The sequence below is a fragment of the Marasmius oreades genome, chromosome 2 (assembly GCF_018924745.1).
Source record: "Marasmius oreades isolate 03SP1 chromosome 2, whole genome shotgun sequence".
In the NCBI taxonomy this organism is placed as follows: Eukaryota; Fungi; Basidiomycota; class Agaricomycetes; order Agaricales; family Marasmiaceae; genus Marasmius; species Marasmius oreades.
The window spans coordinates 3649670-3669304 of NC_057324.1; the positions used below are offsets into that span (position 1 = coordinate 3649670).

Below are 19635 nucleotides of genomic sequence, written 5' to 3' on the forward strand. Positions count from 1 at the left end.
GATGCCCAGTCAAGTGTTGATCCAGACTCAGATTATGATGATGATGATGCCATTTTGAATTATGAATCAGATTCAGAAAGTGTTGTGTCCTACACTGAATATATTGAAGAATACATTGAGTCTCGGAGACCAAAAAAGAAACCGGCAGTGGAAAACTTCCGTTCGGAACCAACAGATGAGGAAATACTTGCCCATGGTTTGAGTGAAAAGGTTACGGTTTGCTTTGCTAATGAAGCTAAGCGGCACTTCGGATATCCAGAATGTCCCTGGTGGAATTACTATTGTAAAAAAGAGGTTGATCCTACTTACTGTCCATGGATGATTGGAAATATGTATACTGATGCTGCCGAATTTATCTTGGAACACTTTGCTCCATATCCCGGCGATGAACTTCGTTGGGGAAGTACTGAATCTTATCGGATAAATGTATTCCAACTTGATGATGATACATTTGAGATCTGTGACTTTGAATCGGAACAAGGACCAATCAAAGTACCAGCAAAGTTACTCTATAATCCCAACTTTGAGTTGGCAAAGTGGTATGCAAAACACCGTGCTGAGGAACAGGGTCTGTTCTTCAAGGACTATTCTAAGTTCCAAGATGTAATGCGGTTTTATACAGTATCAGAAGCCCAGCTCTTGGGTATAGAGTTGATCTTGGCTCATGGGCATAAGGCTTATCCATTTTCAGATGACCAAGATGCAATCCCAATTAGAGAACGGTTTGAAGTTACCTCTCTTGTCAATAAGGATGATGATAAACGGGAATACCAGATCTTTGATAAAGTTGAAAAATTCTCAAAGGTACTTGATGCTGAATTATTGAAGGATATTCACTTTGATCTCATTGGATGGTGGTGTAAAGCGATCCAAGAAGCTCCTGCTATTAGGGAGGACACACTTAGTGGAAGGATCAGAAACTCTGTCCGAATGCAGAAAAACCTCGCCAAGTTCCGTAAATATCAGAGATGGAACAACCGTAAAATGGGTGATAGTTATGCCCGCGCAGTTGAAAAGCTGCTAAGGGACAGTAGACCACTTCCTGGTGAGAATGATGATTGGATCAACAATGATCGATTTACAGCTTGGTCAGAGTTTGACTCAAATAATGAGTGGAATGGTGTCAAAGTTTGGGACCACTGTGTAGACCTGGAGTGGAAGTTCAGTCACCATGATCTTCTTGACCGAAAATTCTCTCCTGGAAAATTCTGGTCTGCGCTTTGTTCAGCAGTAACCAGAATTCCGGAATTTGAAGACATGGATTATCCACGGATGGGTGATGTACTGGCAAGGGCTGCCAAGGAGAAACTTATCAAGTGGGTCCCCAATGATTCTATGGTCAATGTCCCTCGGGACCAATGGTATAATGTGTACCAACATGCAAAGGACCCTAATAAGTATGTCATCCAAGATGGTTATAGGGAATTTAAAGTATGCATACCCTGTAAACTGTTGACAAATGGTGATTTCAACCTCCCGGATTGGTACCGGAAACGCCTTGAGCAAGCAGAGGATGAATTACGAAACTGGCTTGGTGGACCAGTTGAATATGAATTTCTTCCAAGGTTTTTTGGAGAACCCATGGATGAATTTAATCGCGAACTTGACCGTCATGTTGAATATCATGACAACCATATGCACTTACTATGTGGTAACCTCGAATGGGAAGTTGAAGGCAACAAAGTACGGTTTCTAAGTATTGCTGGAGTTCACATTGAACCAAAAACGTTTCCAGCCATGCGCCGGACAGCTTCTCTGGTAAAGGACATTGGTCGTGTAGTGCCACAACCAATTGTTATTGTGGTACAAATAAATGGTAAACCTGCTCGGGCATTAGTTGATTCTGGCTCTCTTGGAGATTTCATGTCAACTCAGCTTGCAGATCAATTAAAGGTCCCAAAAGTCTACCTTGAAAAACCTTTACCATTGCATATGGCAGTACAAAGTTCTAGATCGAAGGTACTTTGTGGTACCACTGTTGATTTAAGGTATCAACGGATTGACAGTCCGCATTATTTCGACATTGCAAATATTGCTGGGTATGATATTATTCTTGGAACACCTTGGTTGTTTCAACACAAGGTCCGGATAGGCCTAAACCCTTCAACAATTGAAGTTGGGAGTGATAAAGCACAACCTATTGAAGGGGACAATGTTAGTGAAATCCGGGCGCATGCAGTTCAGATGGAAGAACGTACGTTGGAATCAGTTCGAGAAGAACTGAAGGAATATGCAAAACCTATATGTAAAAATGCTGCGGAAACACCTTTCCCACCTTTACGGGCAATCAACCATACTATACCGTTGATTGATGAGAATAAAATATATTCCTGGCGTCCATCAAGGTGTCCTGCCGCATTTCGCTCACAGTGGGATCAAAAGCGTAAGGATTACATTGCTTCTGGAAGATGGCAAGTGACTACAGCTCGGAACACCATGCCCATGATGTTGATTCCGAAATCCGCTAAGCAAAAGGATTTGTTACGGATAGTAGTAGACTTACGAGAACGTAATGCGAACACCAGAAAAGTTGCATCTCCGCTACCGAACATTGAGGAAATAACCCGCCGGGTAGCAAGTTTCAAGTATTGGAGCATCATTGATGGCAAGGATGCATATGAACAAATTCGGGTCATACCTGAGCATGTCCCACGAACTGCAGTATCTACGCCAGATGGTACAATGGTTAGCCATGTCACCCAACAAGGTGATTGTAACGCAGGAGCCACATACCAAGCTCTAATGAACCATATTTTTGCGCATCTCATCGGAGTTTGCATGGACGTATACTTGGATGATGTTGTAATATACTCAAACACACTAGAGGAACATGTTGTTAATGTCAAAAAGGTTATTGATATCTTAAAACGGGAAAAACTCTACCTTAATGAGAAGAAATTGAATTTTCTTCCTCGAGAACTCAAACTATTGGGACGTGTAATCGACGATAAAGGAATCCGAATGGATCCTGATAAAGTTGACTCCATTGCAAAATGGAAAGTCCCTACATCGAAGGACTTAGTATCAGGTTTCCTAGGTGCAGTAGGATTTTTAGCGGATGACTTACCTCGCATCCGTGCCCCAATGGGTATTCTTCATGGCTTGACAGCCAAAACATCGGTATTTCAATGGACATTCTCAGAACAAAGAGCTTTTGATGAAATAAAAGATATAGTCGAGAAACATCGGGAACATAGTCGAGTCCCAATTGATTATTCACCTTCTCGAAAGCCAATTTGGCTGGTCACAGATGCTTGTTCTGCAAGTATTGCGGGTGTCGTATCACAAGGTGATGCGTGGAAAACGGCGAATGTTGCCGCCTTTTATTCTGCAAAGTTAAATTCTACACAACAGAATTATGCTGTTCATGAATTGGAAATGTTAGCTGGTGTTGAAACCATGATGAGATACCGGGACTTACTACAAGGCATAAAATTCACTTGGGTCACAGACCACAAGGGTTTGATTCACCTGATGAAACAGAAAAATCTCACTGGCCGTCAAGCCCGATGGATTGAAAAAATCAGTGAATTCGACTTTGAAATAATGTACGTACCTGGTACAGAAAATGTGTTATCGGATGCGCTTTCTCGGATATACACCAATGACGCACCTGGAACCGTTCGCGCACGGTCCGAATACACATACCATGACAATCCGGACAACGATTCGTTGTCCGCACACGCTATTTCCATGCCATTGGTAGTTGGCACAGAGGCAGAGGGCGCCAGGGTTAGTAAAAACCGTGTACCGAGAAAGCCAAAGGTACATACCTCTGATGCGGACACGGGACGCCCCGAAACTTCGGCCGAATTCGCCAAACGGATGGCTGGGAATGTACGAATCTGTGGACCACAAGTTACTGGACCACGACTCGCACAGGAGGGCGGGACTGGTAGTACAACTAGTCCTTCCAGCAACACGGACACTCCTATGCCAAGAAAAACCGTTAATAGTGACGGAAAATTGATTATTCACTTACCTGCATGCTCTGAGCAAACCTCAGGACACGGGACGGGCGAAACGAGCAACGCCGTTAGTGACAGTACAAGTCAGAGCAGTGGAAACACTGCCGCCGGACATTTGCGCACGGATAATGATCCGCCAAGCGAAATCCGCCGGTCCGGAAGTGACTCGTCACTCGTTGATGTAGTTTCCCACGCCCTTGGAAGCATCGACTTCCGTTCCCTCGTCCGGAATCGCTATTCCGAGGATAGCTTCTTCAAGAAAATATTAGAAGACCCTAAAAGCTTTAAGAATTTCGAAGTTTCCGAAGGTTTAATTTATTTAAAACACTCGGACTACTCTAAAGTACTGTGTATACCTAGGATTTTAATTAACCAAAGGAGTGCACAGGAGATTTTGATCTCGGAAGCTCATTCTATTCTTGCCCACTTAGGTGCTAGTAAGACTGTAGACTACCTAAGGGATCATGTCTGGTGGAAAGACCTAGTAGCAGATGTTAGATCATACTGTGAGTCTTGCCATGTGTGTAAAACTTCGAAACCAAATAACCAGAAGCCTTTTGGATTACTAAATCCTGTGGGGATACCTTCTAGGCCTTGGGACTCTATAGGAGTTGATTTTGTAGGTCCCCTGCCAGAGTCAAAAAATCGGGATGGTGCATTTGACTCAATAACTGTGATAATTGATTTGTTTACATCAATGGTTCACTTGGTGCCGAGTCGAGTGACATACACGGCACGGCACGTTGCCGAGTTAATGTTTGAGCATGTTTATAAGCTCCATGGCATGCCCCAAAAAATTGTGAGTGATAGGGACTCACTATTTACTAGTATTTTCTGGAAACGGTTACACGAGTTGGCCGGAACACGACTAAGCATGTCCAGTGCGTATCACCCACAGTCCGATGGCGCCACGGAACGTGCTAATCGAACTGTAACACAAATGTTAAGGCAATGTGTTGCACCAAACCAAAAAGACTGGGTAACAAAATTGCCGGCTATTGAATTTGCAATCAATAGTGCCAGATCCGAGTCTACGGGCTATGCGCCATTTTACCTTAACTCAGGACAAATGCCAAGGTCCATGATTTGGAATTCGAATTTATCCGAGGAGTACCCTTCGGTCCGAGTTTTCGCCCGGCAACGCCGACTCGCCCTAATCGCAGCACATGACAGTATTTTGGAGTCCCGAGTCAAGCAGATCCGACTCGCAAATCGGAAAAGGCGTCCGGAACCCTTCAAGGAAGGAGATTTAATTTATGTCTCGACGAAAAACCTCACCTTTGAGAAGGGACTTGCCCGGAAATTAATTCCGAAGTATATAGGTCCTTACAAAATACTAAAGGACTATGGCAATCATTCATTTAAAATTGATTTACCTACTAGTTTTATTCAAAGAGGAGTCCACCCTACATTCCACTCTTCATTACTCAGGATCCATGTCCCAAATGATGACAGGAGATTCCCAGGCCGTTTGGACACACAATTGTCCGAAAATCCGAAAGCCGAAGGCCAGTGGAAAATTGAAAAAATTGTAGGGCACTCAGGTGCGCGTGAAAGTGCAATTTTCAAGGTACAGTGGAGTTCCGGGGATGTTACTTGGCTGCCATATCAAGAAATAAGCAGTCTTCCGTGTGTGGTGGAATATCTAGACCTAATGGGGATTGATGATATCTCGAAATTGCCCAAAGGAGGGAATGAAGACCCTGACCTCGATAGTGGTGAAGAAGGACTTCAGGTATCTCTAATAAATTTTAGTCCTGAAGCCTTTTGGCATAAATACAGCAATGACAACATTATCCTAACTCCAGAACCCACTTCCCTTTCGTTGTCATTGCTTTACACTCCTTCACCACCACCATCACTCTTCATTCACACACTACCTTATCCGACACTCTCACCCATGCCACCTAAATTGATTTCCGGACCCGCCGCTATCATCTATCAAGCGGGACACTTCGCTGACGACGGTTGCATCAAACGGATCAGTCCATCCTTCTTCGAATACATTGATTCCCACGAGCCTCTCCCCATTCGCATCGCTGCCGTTAACGTTGACCTTTATCTCAAATACAACCATGATCTCCGAGCTGATGGGATCACCCAATGGGCAGCTGACCATGGGTACAACACATTCGGCATCGCTTTCAATAAGTGCATCTCCAGTCACAAGTTTGCCCTCCCGAACAGCAGGTACAAACCCGGATCTACAAAAGACGGCGAGACGGAACAAATTTCCTTTCTTGAACGACCCGCTCCCACTGCCGACTTATTCTGTGTAGCTCCGCATGAATGTGTTGATCGTGAAATTGTTTGGCCGGGTAACGTCGCTGTCCCAAAGGAGAAATGGGACAGGCTCAACAACATTGCTACTGATGATGCCATGCGACAGAATAAATTCAAGAACCGGGCGATGCAGCAGAAAGCCGAGATGAAGGCTAAGCGCGGATCTGTCGGACACGCCGCTGGGGGTTTCGGATATGTAGATCCGACGGTTCGGGCCAAGATGGATAAGAAGAAAAAAGATTCGACTTTCCTCTCGGCATCTGGTGCTTCTAGCAGTTCTACTCCGGCCATCGAAGGGATGGATTTTTAGTGTTATTCTTTGTTTCCCCCACCATTACCTCCCTATCCTCCCGAAAATTCAGTTTATACAGTGTTCTTTCTTTGATTTTGAATGGCCTCTATTACTTACAAAAAGTCTTTTGTTTCTTTTACTTATATGGCCTACTTCGTAGCCCAGGAGGGCGTATGTAGCGTGCGCGCCCACTCATGCCGCAGTATGTACTTGTTTACTCCGAGATGTCGGATCACTCAGGTTAGCTAGAACCGTATATATAGCGAGTAGCTTGTTTTAGTTAGTTTTTTAGTTCTTTTGGAATCGCAGTCCTTATACCTGTTATTCTGAAGGTCTCTCGTGAATTCGTCACACGAACAATAGTCTTCGTCAGCATCGACCAACGCGACGCCCACGAGCACCCACAGGAATTGGATACCTTTGCAAGTCTGCTGTCCCCATGCACATTTCAATTCTCTCTGTGCTCTGTATTTCAATATTTCACTTCGGTTACGTTGACCGTCGGAGTCGAAGTCAGCTCTTCATACGATTTACGACCAGTCAGATCACGGCCCCTCAACGGCTATAACTATCTCAATCTGCGTCCTGGTTCCGTTTGGCTCTGCAAACGCTGCCGAGTTACTGTCGATGTGTATTAATGGACTGGAGGCGACAGGATCTGTGGCACGTCGGTGTAAACAATTTGCGTACGTCCGCCTTCTTTCCTGCTGGTTGGCCTTACTCATTCCTCGATGAAATAGCTTATTCCGAAGTAGTAAGCCTCCGACCCATCCTGCGTTCCACGATCGATTTCGTCCCATCTCTTTCATTAATTTTCGAATACAAAAGAAGACACAAGTATACCTGGAACGGACCAAGTTTCGCGACTACTTTCACCTCCATCGCTCACGATTTGAGTCAGAGGCCACTTAAGCTTTCTCGAACGAAAAACGTGAGGATAAACTCAGATTAATGCTGTTGCGACCAATTCAGCCTCTTGAAGGCGTTCTCGAATTCGGTATATCGAACTGCATAGATAAAGCAAGATCGCCAGGCTTCCTGCCATCTGTGCTCTTTGGTCATCAGAATAGTTTGGATTGCGAAACAGAAAGAGTGAGCCGCAGGTCCTCCTTTCGCAGATGTATCCTGATTATTCTCATCATCTCTCCCCTTCTCAATGCCCCCATTCGTTGACGGCTGGTACTGTCATTCAGTTCGATCTTCCCAGCCTTTTGTCCTGGCTAGGCTGGCTTGCCCTCAGTCCGGATTTTTCAAGCACCGACATTCAGTCCGTATGGGGACAATTGCTATAGAGCTCGAGCAGTCTATAGTGAGTCGAATAGGATTTTTTGAGATCATAACTTATCGTTAGAAGGTATGGATGCATATACGACGTTTCTTGGGTACACGAGTTAAAAAAGTACGAGCGAACAATATGAACAAGGGTACTACCACTCGAGGGAACAAATTAAAATCGAAAACTGCTAAGTGAATGAATAACGACAAACATCCGAAGCACTGTCATTCAAGAACGGAGCGCTCGACACCGCTGCATTATAAGTGACCCCATTTCGAATCAACCTAGGTACCAACAATGAATGAAGGCAATGCGATGTGTGTTCCCTGCAGCCTCTGAAGTCTAAGGGGTGAAATTGGTAACTATATGAACTCGAGTTGCATTTGCTCAAAATGGCCACTCGTGTTGACCGGCAGTATCAGTAGGACCTTCTGATTCCACGTCGACATCTTCATATGCATTATCCCCAGCCCCTGGTTTTAACTGAGTGAACATTTCCAGTTCGGAACGGAGATCATGTAAGGGGGAAGCAAATGTCGGCGAGTCTGCATTGACGGGAGCCCCCTCCCCTTCTGTATTATAGGCCGTCTCCGTAGAGTCTAGGTACATAGAAGAAATAGTCATTAAATAGCAAGGAGTAACGGGCAAATGCTTACACTGTCGTCGATCACCCTGGGATGAACTCTCCTTGGTGGGCAATATACCAGATAAAGCTTCGGGTTGGTCTGACAAAGATCAAGAGGGTAGATAATCAAAGGACAGTCCTTGATTAAAAGGAGATGAAAAACTCACCTATTCTCAGTTCTTCGAACCGGCCTGGCTCTGACTGTGGCAGAACTTCATATATAGGAGACTTGAATTCGAGGTAACGTGCAAAGTCGGTTGTGGTTGGATCAAAACCTCTTGCAATCTGCCATTTATGAATGGATTTGTACACTGTGCTAGACCAGTGATATGTGTCGCTTGACCAGACTTTCACGCTGAGCACAGTGGGTAGACCAAGGTGTTCACAATGAGAGTGTGAGATGGATGTTTGTCCATTTTCATCAAAAGACCAGGTGTGGAAAGACACGACTGGCCCAGCTTTGAGTAGCAGATCAAGGAAAAAGTATGTAGGTGGACCTTCTGAGCGTCGTTGCTGTTTGACGCTGGAGTTCTCGATTGGTCCACTCAACACGACATCTGGTGCAATGACCTCTAAAAAGATGAGTTTGGTTGAAGATCCTTCAAGGCAAGACTCACTGTAAGACGACAGATCTTCATTGAATGATATTCTGACTTTGTGAAAGACACTCAAAGCCTGTAAGAGCCAGGAATCCGTGGGGTTTATCATATAGGAGCAGATATTAACAGACTGCAAGTCTTCGTCAAATTCGTCTGTATCATACAGAGTGTATCTGTACATTGATCAGCCACCATCATTGAACACATTCCTCAACACACCTTTTTCTTCCATCTGGCATCAATTTTTCATCTGAATAAAGGTCCATGCGCCCGTATGCTAACCAGTCATCACTTCTGACTGCAATTATGGAATTCGTCTGACAAGAAAGGACATAGGGTTGTGTGGTAATTGGAGGCATTCCTCCATGCACTGGGGATCCACAAGAGAGTGCATCAATAATGCCACGGTCAAAATTTTTATCCAATGGTAAGCAAGAGAAGTAGCGGAAGCAAACATCTTCTTGGAGAAGTTCGACGCTTGATGGCAGTGTCTTGACAGAGACGGGAATATGACTTAGCGAGCTCGGACTGGGCCCCTCCACTCCACAAATAAGTGTTCCTTGCTCAGGATCTATCCACACTGTAGACAGATCACAACACCACATACTGAACTGTGTAGTTGATCAAACAAAGACCGCAAAATTATACTTGGTACTTACAGCCAATGTATAGGCATAACACCGCCCGTACTCACCAAGCCTATCCCACAAATGTGCGAGAGGCACAAGCTCTCCACCGTCAATCGGTCAGTGGAAAAGACCACGAAAATTGAAAATGACAATAATCTCACCTCCATAGAATATCAGAAGAGGCACACTTGACCGGTTAATTCCGAACAGTTGCATCTTCATCGTATCGCTGGTGTTCACTCAGTCACTGCTCTTCAGACAGCATAAGACGGACATACGTAGTCTCAGAGAACTGTCGAAACTCCTTTTTCCATGCCTGAAGGGTGCCATACATATGAGATTTCTTTCAATTGAAACATAGTTACGACTCACCTTTTCCGCATCCTGCCCTTTATACGACACCACTGTAAAAGTCGAGTTGTCACCATGAATCTTGGCGGTGCTGATTGTTCTCTCGACCGTAAACTCTACTTCGTATCTGTTCATATTCCGGCGCAACAAAAAATCTTTGCGATCAAGGTCCTTGAGTCTGCGGACAAGGCCGCGTTGGATGTTAGGGAACTACCATGACAATCATTAGACTAGCCACAGATAGACCGATTTACACACCTCATCATATATCCTACGTTTCTTCACCTGGTGCTGGACAACTTGAGTCGTATAATTGTTGATTTGGTCTCCTTGAACGTAATTGTGCGCGCCGCCCTCAATAGAGAACCGCGACGCTCCAATGAAAGCCATCAACGGTGGTGGTGGTAGTAATAGTGAGAAGCGAGCTGTCGAGACTCGAGAGCTGTTGAAGGCTGTACAGGAGACACGATTCTCATGATATGTTGTGCACAGAAACAACTCATCACCCAAATTTAGCGTCGCTACTGATGAGCTCGTACCACCTACCCGATTTTCCATCTCAACGAGCCTTCGTATGTTGCTACACGTGTCCAGAATAGGCGAGCGGCGTATATGACTTCCCGGCAAGTGCTTGCATTCCTCATCACTCAGAACCTCTCCCTCTCACAAGCATACTCGGACGTCCTGGTATTCCCCTTCCCACCCGAACCGCAACTGCATCAATTCCATCAATCAGACCGCTCTGGAAACGCACATAAGCGACGAAACGAGCGACATTGATGAGATGCGATACTGGGCTGAACGAATGGTCCATGTACTTCCCCCGAGATCGTCATCGTTGACATCTAAACGCGAGTCCTATGGTATATCGCGCGTCGCCTTTCGTGGTTCTCGAGTAAATCTTTTTGTGCGCAAATAAGTAAGTATTTCTCGAAACGTAGAGAAAAAAAAGACATACCACTGTAAATCCTGTTAACAACCCTCCAATCCCTTTCTCATAGTCACTTCGTTTGTATTGGATTTTGGAAATGTGACGAGCCAAACTGGAGTGCTATTACATCGCGTGCGTTGGAATCTGAGTTGGATTAAGAGATCTGACTCACCCGTAATCCTCGAAGATTAATAGTAAGAAACTTACATGAAATCGGAATAGGATGGATTCAACAGTATTTTAATCCCCAAACGAGAGGGTTATTCCAGCAAGAACCAAGGAGAATGTATTGTGTGTGTAGCCACTCGTCTGCTTCCCGCTTTTATCACTAGATTCTATTTCCTCGAGAGAGCTCCCCGAAATGCCCTCATGGACTTGACGCGTACTTGTTGTGCCAGAATATTTGACGCGTAGTAGTAGGGTACCATCTGTAAAGGGAGATGAGAACGAGTACGCACCAAAATCGATTTAACTTTTACGGTATCCATCCGACTATCATGACGTGGGCAAGGGTAACTGGTATTTGCCTGTAGAAGACGGAGCCATCTTTGATCCTGGCCAAGTGGTAAGTTGGTCCGGCCCGGAACCGCGTCTCTTTGCACATCCTTCGTCGCTTGGTTGGTTCTGAAATCTCCTAGATAAAGGTGCGTCATCCGCAAATTTAATGAGTACATTATGACAGGAGTTTCTCGCCGCTGGTCTCGGCGTACTGGCCAATATAACACTACACCCATCAAGTCCTTTCGTTGTAGGCCGCCTGATGATTCCGAACCCTTTCATCCTTATTCAACTCTTCTCCACTCTATTCTACTGTCCAAGGAGTTCACCCTGCTCTCCAGCCGCTCGTTGTTGAAGACTCAACCGCATATCTTATACGACCTCCCAGTTTATCTAGTTGTGCTGAGAGAGCACACAACTTATTTTTCATTTCAACTCGATCCTACTTTCCCTCCCTCGCAAAAACCTGGCGTTCGAGTTCCCATATCTACCCATCTTGAACGACCGCTGCGAACCATGCAGGGATTTATGTAAGTACTTCGGCCTGAAACATCGCGCGACACGGCTCATATCATCTTCGCCGATTGGATGTTTTCGATCAACAATTGTCAATCTGCCCTTGAAGACGAGGGCTTTATGCACACCCCCAAAGCTGGGAGATAGGACACAGAGCTAGCATCTGCAGCTGTCCAGTGGTGCTTCGGGAGACGTCGTAACGTGGTTCAAGTTCTAGGTTTTCGAATGCAACCCTCTCCGGAGATATGACAAGACCGCATCCAAGGATAGTTGATGGATTTGATGAGCGGTCGAGCCTGGGCGTAGTGGTTTGCACGGACGTTGTGATTCGAAACGACCACTTATTCCCTAGAATGATTCACGGAGGTGTCCAGTCTTGGGAAGGTAAGCGGTCGAGAATGGTACGGATACATATGTACACGAACGGCGCTGGCGCTAGAAAGCAGTTGCATTGGAATCAAGAGTAATACTGACAAGAAGATGAAAAGGGTACTTTAGTCCAGTTCGTTCTTAATCCACCTCCATATCTGTGCTCGCAGCGAGAATGCCTTCGAAGCAAACTGAGTGGTCATCTATATCCATGTCAACGTTCTCGTGCCTGGCAACCTCATCCTCCAGTCGGAACCGAGTGGACATCGACCCACTATCCTGCAAGGGGGAAGCAGATGTCGGCGAGTCGATGTCCATGAGATCCTCGGCTTCATTGCAGGAAGAAAAATGGTCGTTAGACGAGTACCGAGGAAAGGGCGAGCTGATGGACTGACCTTGATCATCCCTGTTTGGGCTTTTTGTTACAGACGACGTACCACTTGAATCTTCGAGTTGGTCTAACCATCATACAAAGAGAAGGACGATAAGGTCAAGATCGTAGGATGGAAGGGAATGAAAGAAGACTCGCCTGAGCTGAGTTCCTCGAATCGGACCGACTCCGATTGCACAATTTCGTATACGGGATATCCAAGGTAACGAGCAAAGTCAGGCGTGGTTGGGTCGAAACCTCTTGCGACCTGCCATTTATGGACAGTTTTGTATGTCTCGGTAGGCCAGGAAGATCGCCAGGTTGTCAAATCTTTCACCCAGAGCTTGGTGGGAAGACCAAGGTATTTACAATAATCGTATGGGATGGCGTTCCGTCCATTTTCATCAAAATGCCAAGTGTGGACGGACAGGACTGAGCCATTTTTGAACGGAGGAATGTGACACAGCGAACGAAGGAAGAGGTAAATGGGTCGAACTTCTATGCGTCGTCGTCGTCGTTTGACCTTGGAGCGCCCGAAAGATCCTTTACATAAAATCGACGGCCCGATGGACTCTGAAAGATATCTGAGATGGGGATAACTTAAAGAAACAACGTGACTCACGATAGTACGAGAGATCCTCACTGAATGATATTCCAAGGCTCTGGAAGATTCTCGAGGCCTGCGAGAGCCAAGCAAATCCGTCCTGGAAATATAACACAATTTTTGAGCCTCCACGCTCCTTCAAAGTGAACCTATGCATTGTTCAATCATTTGAAGTTCAAGACTTTGAACAAATGCACCTTGTTCTTTGATCTGACATCAGTACTCGAGAGTCAAGGCCCACCCAAAAGTCCACCCTGTCTGTACTTCCGACTGCTATTACGGAATTGGTCAGACTCGAAAGGATGTATGGTCGATTGGTCACGGTGGGGGGAGGTATATTTTCGTGAATCCCAGACGTGTCACTGAGGACAAGCAGAAGGTCTCTGTCATATTTATTTACCAATGGCAAACAACGGAGGTAGCTCCAGCAAACATCGTCATGGAGGAGTTCGGTGCTTGACGGTATTGTCTTGGAATTCAAGAAGCCGAGATGACGGATATCGCGTTGGGATCCCTCAAGTCCACGTATCAGAGTTCCTTGCTTGGGATCCATCCATAGCTCGGATGGGCCACAATCCATATTGAACTACGCCTCTTGATTTAGATCGGATACGCCAGAACGAGACTCGATACTCACCAACAATGTAAAGGCATAACCCCGCCCCAACCATCCGAGTCTATCCCAAAAATGGGCAAGAGGTACAAGCCCTGAGCCACCCCATTAGCCGGGACACAATACACACCACGGTAGCAGCCCCCTCACCTCCATAGAATATCAATAACGGAACACGCGACTGGTTGATACCAAACAGCTGCATCTTCGTTGCATCCCTGGTATTCCCTCAGACAGGGTCCACAGTACCCACTCGAAGAATAACATACGTAGCTTCGCAGAACCGCCGAAAGTCTTTTTCCCAGGCCTGAACACTGTTATTAGTTGCGATCTTTGCGCGGCCAAGCCGGAAGGTGATTCCAACCCACCTTCGTCGCATCTTGCCCTTTATAAGACACCACCGTAAATCTTGAACTACCATCATCATGGATTTCAGCAGTAGACACCGTCCTTTCAACGCTCAAATCCGATTCTACCTCATACTGCTTCAACCGAGAATTCCAGCGCCAGTCCACCAGACGATCTACGCAATCGATGTCCTTGAGCCTGCGAATAAATCCACGTCGGATGACAGGAAACTACGATATTCATTAATTCACCATATTTCCAAGTGGAAGCCACAACAGACACCCGAATTACGCGCACCTCGTCATACACCGTACTCTCCCGCTCCTGCTGCTTAACAATCTGATTATAGATATTGTTCGTCACGGTCTGGTTTCCCTGAACTGCGTTAAATGTGCCTTGTTCGATCGAGATCTTGGAAGCGCCTTGGAAGAAATTCAGAGTCATCGCAAAAGGGAAAGTCTAAAGATGAGGGAGGAAGAGGAACCGACGGGAAAGGTGTAGCATGCATAAGGCGCATGTCGCGTTATCTCGATATATATGATTCTGATTATACAGCAAGTTTCCATCCGTAGACCCGCTGATTAAGGATCATTCAAGACAATATCGAAGAAGCAATATTCTACCCGCGCGGACATAACGGCCACATGTTCGCAATGCGTCGTCCAGCGCTTCAAACGTCGGCGTCATCGAAACGTTCAATCCTAATGCAGGTTGCCGGTGTCTTCGCAAGAACGGACGTGATAAAGTGGGCGCTGGTGATGACTTCCAACTTGGCAACTTCGATATCGACGACTTTTAGTCCACCTCGATATTTGATGCGCTCGTAGTGTCAAAGTCTACCTCCATGTCCATGTCTTGATACACATTATCCCCAGCCCCTGGTTGTAATTTCACGGACGTTGACAATGAACAGAAGGGGGAAGCAGTGGGTGAGTCTACATTCATGGAATCCGCTTCTGTATTATAGGCCGTCATTGTAGAATCTAAAACAGCCATTAAATACTATGTTTGAACGATTTCTAATAAGGGAAATGGCTCACATTGTCGTTGATCCTGCTGGGATGTACTCTCCTCAGTGAATGATCTACCTGATAATCCTTCAGGTCGGTCTGACAAAGATAAAGGTGGTTGAGTTCAAAGAAGTTTGAAAGGAGATGAAAACCTCACCCATACTCAGCTCTTCGAACTGGCCTGCCTCTGACTCCAGCAAAACTTCATATATAGGATAGTCAAGGTAACGCGCAAAGTCGGTCGTAGTTGGATCAAATCCTCTCGCAATCTGCCATTTATGGGTGGATTTGTACGTCTCCTTAGGCCAGTAAGGTGGTATGGCTATCAAGTAATCCACTCTAAGTTCAGTGGGTAGACCAAAAGACATGTAACGATGGCGTGAGATAGGCGTTTGTCCGTTTTCATCAAAAGACCATGTGTGGGTCGACACAACTGATCCGGCTTTGAGTGATGGGGAAAAAGGGAGCGGATGAAGGAAGAAGTACACGGGTGGCTGTTCTGGGCGCCATCGCCAGTTCACTATACCACTCAACGCAATATGTGGCACAATGAGTTCTAAAAAAATTAAGCTTGGTTCGAAATTTCTTCAAAGCAAGACTCACTATAAGATGACAGATCTTCGTCCAACGAGATTCCGAGTCTGTGGAAGACATTTGAGGCCTGCGAGAACCAGGCATTCTGGTTGCCGGATGGACGGGAGTATAAGTTCAAACTTGAGGCTTTGTCTGTAAGAGTGAATCTGCACATCATCAAGCCACTGGGATTGAAACAATATGTTCCTCAACGCACCTTGTCCTCCCATCTGGCATAACTACTCGTGAGTAATGATCAAGGCATCCGCGTCCGTTCCAGACTCCATTTCCAATTGCAATTATGGAGTTCGTCCTAGTAGAAAGGATATACGGTCGATTGATAATCGGAGATGTTCTGCCTTCCACCACGGAAGCGAAATTGAGCACGTCAATGACGTCCATGTCAAATCCTTTGACCAAAGGCAACTGAGAGAAGTAGCGGATGCAAACGTCTTCCTGGAGGAGAAATTCGATGCTTGATGGCAACGTCTCGACATTATTGATGCTAAAATGAAGTAGATCGCAGTCGGGCCCCTCCATTCCACAAACAAGAGTGCCTTTCTCGAGATCGATCCACACCTCAGATGGTCTACAAAGCCATACACTCATCTGTGTAAGCTGTTGGTTCAAATCGAGAGCATGAAAACTATACTGGTGCTTACAGCCAATGTATAGGCATAACCTCGCCCGAAGTCTCCAAGCCTTTCCCACAAATGGGCGAGAGGCACAAGCTCTGTACCGCCAATCTGTCAGCGAAAAAGAAACACGAAAGACGACAATAATCTAACCTCCAAAGAATATCAACAGAGGTACACTTGACCGGTTGATCCCAAACAGTTGCATCTTCGTCGCATCACTAAAACCATTCACTCAGCACACTTGGGTCTTGCGAGGCAGGCAGCACGAAAAAGCAAACCTACGTAGCCTTCGAGAACCGTTGAAAATCCTTCTTCCATGCCTGACCATAAGATTTTCTTTCAGATTTTTGCGATTTCTTGAACAATTTAAACGGTCTAACAACATACCTTCTTCGCATATAGTCCACTGTACGAAACCACCGTGAACCTCGAACCCTCAGGCTGTTCACCACGGATTTCGGCAACACATATTATTCGTTCGACTTGAAAACCTTGCCACTCCTTTGTACCGATGTCCCATCTCCTTGGAGTCGGATAATCTTTACGATATATATCCCGGATCCTATGAATGGCCCCAAGCTTGATATCGTAGAACTACAGAAACAGACCTTTATCACTCGTTCATCAACGATGAAAACCCCCAAACTGCATTACGCACCTCGTCGTATAGAGTCCGAATCGTGCGTTTGTGTTTCTTCTTTCCTTGGTGAATAACCTGGGTCGTATAATGGACAATTTGGTCCCCGTGAACGTAGTTGTTTGCATCACCTTCGACTGAGAAATTAGACGTTCCAATGAAAGCCATCGGTGGGTGGTGGTGGTGGTGGTGGTGAAAAGAGAATTAAGGCTGTTGAGAATTTGGCGTCGACGTCGACGTTTCCATTATTTAAATGATCCTCGGATCCGTCGGACAGCGGGATAACCGCCAATTGAGTTGCAACTTGCAAGCCCTATCCTCAACTGCCTTTATTCACCTAACCCAATATCTCTCTCGAAGAGTGATATCCGATGTGAGTAAAGTTCAAGACCAATTGACCTAAAATACCATGATAATGGTCGTAGTCACGTCCGATACAAATACAAAAGAAAAGGTATTTACTTGTACTGTATAATTTAAGAAGTAAAACGGAATGTAAGTAAGTACTCCCCTAAAGAGCCGGCTCTCGAGGACTCCCCTCACCAGATCCAGATCCAGAAAACACACCCAACAGCTCCAAATCCCTGTGACTCTGACCCTGACGTTGAGGATCTCCAGGCCCACGGCCCGACGGATGTGGCGATCCTCCACTCGTGCCTGTGACGGAGAGGTAATCTAACCACGAGCGTTGCTGAGATGGAGTTTGAGCGGATGATGATGTCGATGCAGACGTAGCGGGTGAACCAGGCCATCGTACCTCGTGTTCGTACCGACCAGGAGGGTCCATCACACTTGGATTTGAAGCAAACGAATGCGATTGCTGATGCAACGGTGGAAATGAGAGTCCAGGCGGTGGAAATGTCGGAAATGAGAGTTGGTGAGGAGGCGGTGGTGACGGATACGAATACGCACTCGTCGAATACCCTGGGTGGTAATACGAGCTACCACCTGTGGCCGCACCGGGAATGGGAATTGGATATGACGAACTTGGTCCAGCACTAGCACCAGGCCCACCCCTACCGAATATCGATAAGAGATCTTCATAACTCCTATGTTGCTGTTCTCTCTGCTGTTGCTGGAGTTGTGGTTGTAACAATATATGTCGATAGGTTTGTACAGATGTCTCCGGATCCACATCTCCATCACGGTCTGTATTGGGCGGAGAAGGGGGAGCTTGGGCACCTCGAAGGAAAGGGAGTGACATGAAATTGTGGTTGTATCCTCCTCCGCCCTGTGAGCGATGTAACGGGATCGGTATTGTGGATTTTGGGAGTACTATCATTGACGACGACGGCGACGACGTCTCTGCTGATGTAGGAGAAGGTGTTAGTGTCGATACTGGAGATGGACTGCGCTGTGGTGAAGGCGTCAGGGAACTTGGAGAAGAACTTGGAGAGCGTTTTCGTGGTTTCGGTTTGGAGCGCGAGTTTTTCTGAATGGGTGGGATATGCCTGAGTAAAGTCAAGTAAATCGAAAGTAAAGTAACAAACGAACCTTTCTTTTCTTCAACTTTACCTCATCCTCAGATTCAGACTCGTCATCGGAATCCTTGAAATCCTCATCGACATCCACCTTCCCACCATCCCCGAAATCGCCCGGCCCTTTGGAATCCTTATCACCAGAGTACTTGAGGTATCGTTTCACGATCTCCTTCACTCCATGGTTTGCAGTGGAAGAAGAGTACTCGTAAAGCTTTGTTGTGGGGTGTGCGGCGTGGATTTTATTATCTGTAGTACTCGCGTTAGCATCGAGTCCCGAGTAAAATGAAGATAACGCAACACACACCGAATATGACGACAGCGATATCGACGCTACAAAGTACACCCAACTCGTACGCTTTCTTGAAAAGACCGGCTTTGCGCTGAGAGACGAGCGATTTATTTATTGAATTTATTTTTAGGGTTGCCAAGAGCCAAGAGCGAAGATGTCAGTATAAATAGTAAGTAAGAAAGTGGCGAAGCATACCTTGAGAAAAGTAACTGAACGGTTTCGTTCGTGCTGCAGTAATCCAAGAAAAAATAATAATAATTCAGGGAAAGGGCTGAGCTGGCGGAGTGGGGGAGGACGTTACATACAGTGATAGCTGTGATTTCGATTTTCCTGCGACCCATTTTCTGTTTATTTTTTCTTCTCTCTTTCCTTCTGAAAGTCTTGCCCGAATGCGCTGGCAGAAGATACAGAATGTGTGGTACGGAAAGGAGAAGAACGCAGAAAGGGCCTTTGATGAATTTAAAATAGCCTGAGCAACCTCCGTGTCACTCAGTTCCCCTCGCAAGGCAGAGCTTTGCTTTGTGAGCCATGCATGACGTACGGGCCGAACCCGGCGGGTTCAGTTGCTACGGCATCTACGTCCCGAGATACTGAAGCTTGAAAGGTTGGTCAATCTTCCTTCCACCTTGAGAAAATCAGTCTACATATACAAGTACAATGCGGGAGTCCGCTCTTGATCATCAGTTTTTCGATGTAGCCGCTCCGAAAATGAACACCGGAGAAATTCCCATTACC

The 19635-nt window shown here is 46.0% G+C and overlaps 4 protein-coding genes across 4 annotated transcripts; all 4 read right to left on the reverse strand.

Annotated features, from left to right (window-relative positions):
* Positions 1 to 8206: 8206 nt before the first annotated feature.
* Positions 8207 to 11508, reverse strand: E1B28_004945 (uncharacterized protein; the record flags this gene model as incomplete). Its single annotated transcript, XM_043149475.1, has 13 exons — positions 11434 to 11508; positions 11162 to 11382; positions 10982 to 11098; positions 10282 to 10924; positions 10045 to 10233; positions 9951 to 9988; positions 9834 to 9901; positions 9703 to 9773; positions 9263 to 9654; positions 9062 to 9216; positions 8612 to 9016; positions 8476 to 8544; positions 8207 to 8418 (listed from the first exon to the last, which is right to left on the reverse strand). Exons 4-13 carry the CDS (start codon positions 10579 to 10581, stop codon positions 8207 to 8209), a joined length of 1899 nt encoding a protein of 632 aa, XP_043014081.1. The 5' UTR covers positions 10582 to 10924; positions 10982 to 11098; positions 11162 to 11382; positions 11434 to 11508.
* Positions 11509 to 12478: 970 nt separating this feature from the next.
* On the reverse strand, positions 12479 to 14716 carry E1B28_004946 (uncharacterized protein; the record flags this gene model as incomplete). Its single annotated transcript, XM_043149476.1, has 10 exons — positions 12479 to 12666; positions 12733 to 12795; positions 12867 to 13280; positions 13330 to 13460; positions 13509 to 13897; positions 13949 to 14019; positions 14075 to 14142; positions 14194 to 14231; positions 14293 to 14502; positions 14570 to 14716. The coding sequence occupies 10 exons, from the start codon at positions 14714 to 14716 to the stop codon at positions 12479 to 12481; spliced, it is 1719 nt and encodes a 572-aa protein (XP_043014082.1).
* Positions 14717 to 15067: 351 nt separating this feature from the next.
* E1B28_004947 (uncharacterized protein) lies at positions 15068 to 17298 on the reverse strand (the record flags this gene model as incomplete). The annotated part of the gene is made up of 10 exons (XM_043149477.1): positions 15068 to 15255; positions 15313 to 15381; positions 15440 to 15838; positions 15886 to 16022; positions 16073 to 16464; positions 16518 to 16588; positions 16644 to 16711; positions 16776 to 16813; positions 16881 to 17087; positions 17152 to 17298. 10 exons carry the CDS (start codon positions 17296 to 17298, stop codon positions 15068 to 15070), a joined length of 1716 nt encoding a protein of 571 aa, XP_043014083.1.
* Positions 17299 to 17510: 212 nt separating this feature from the next.
* Positions 17511 to 19399, reverse strand: E1B28_004948 (uncharacterized protein). Its single transcript, XM_043149478.1, has 5 exons — positions 19206 to 19399; positions 19096 to 19128; positions 18916 to 18991; positions 18625 to 18857; positions 17511 to 18562 (listed from the first exon to the last, which is right to left on the reverse strand). The coding sequence occupies exons 1-5, from the start codon at positions 19239 to 19241 to the stop codon at positions 17642 to 17644; spliced, it is 1299 nt and encodes a 432-aa protein (XP_043014084.1). The 5' UTR covers positions 19242 to 19399; the 3' UTR covers positions 17511 to 17641.
* Positions 19400 to 19635: the final 236 nt, after the last annotated feature.

What these genes read in the sequence shown, in the direction of transcription:
- E1B28_004948 (XM_043149478.1), bottom strand. Translation starts at nt 19,241, where the DNA reads ATGGGTCGCAGGAAAATCGAAATCACAGCTATCACT. An exon ending in GTTCAGTTACTTTTCTCAAG is followed by an intron (nt 18,992 to 19,095) that starts GTATGCTTCGCC and finishes CTCGTCTCTCAG; the next exon opens with CGCAAAGCCGGTCTTTTCAA. An exon ending in TATCGCTGTCGTCATATTCG is followed by an intron (nt 18,858 to 18,915) that starts GTGTGTGTTGCG and finishes CGAGTACTACAG; the next exon opens with ATAATAAAATCCACGCCGCA.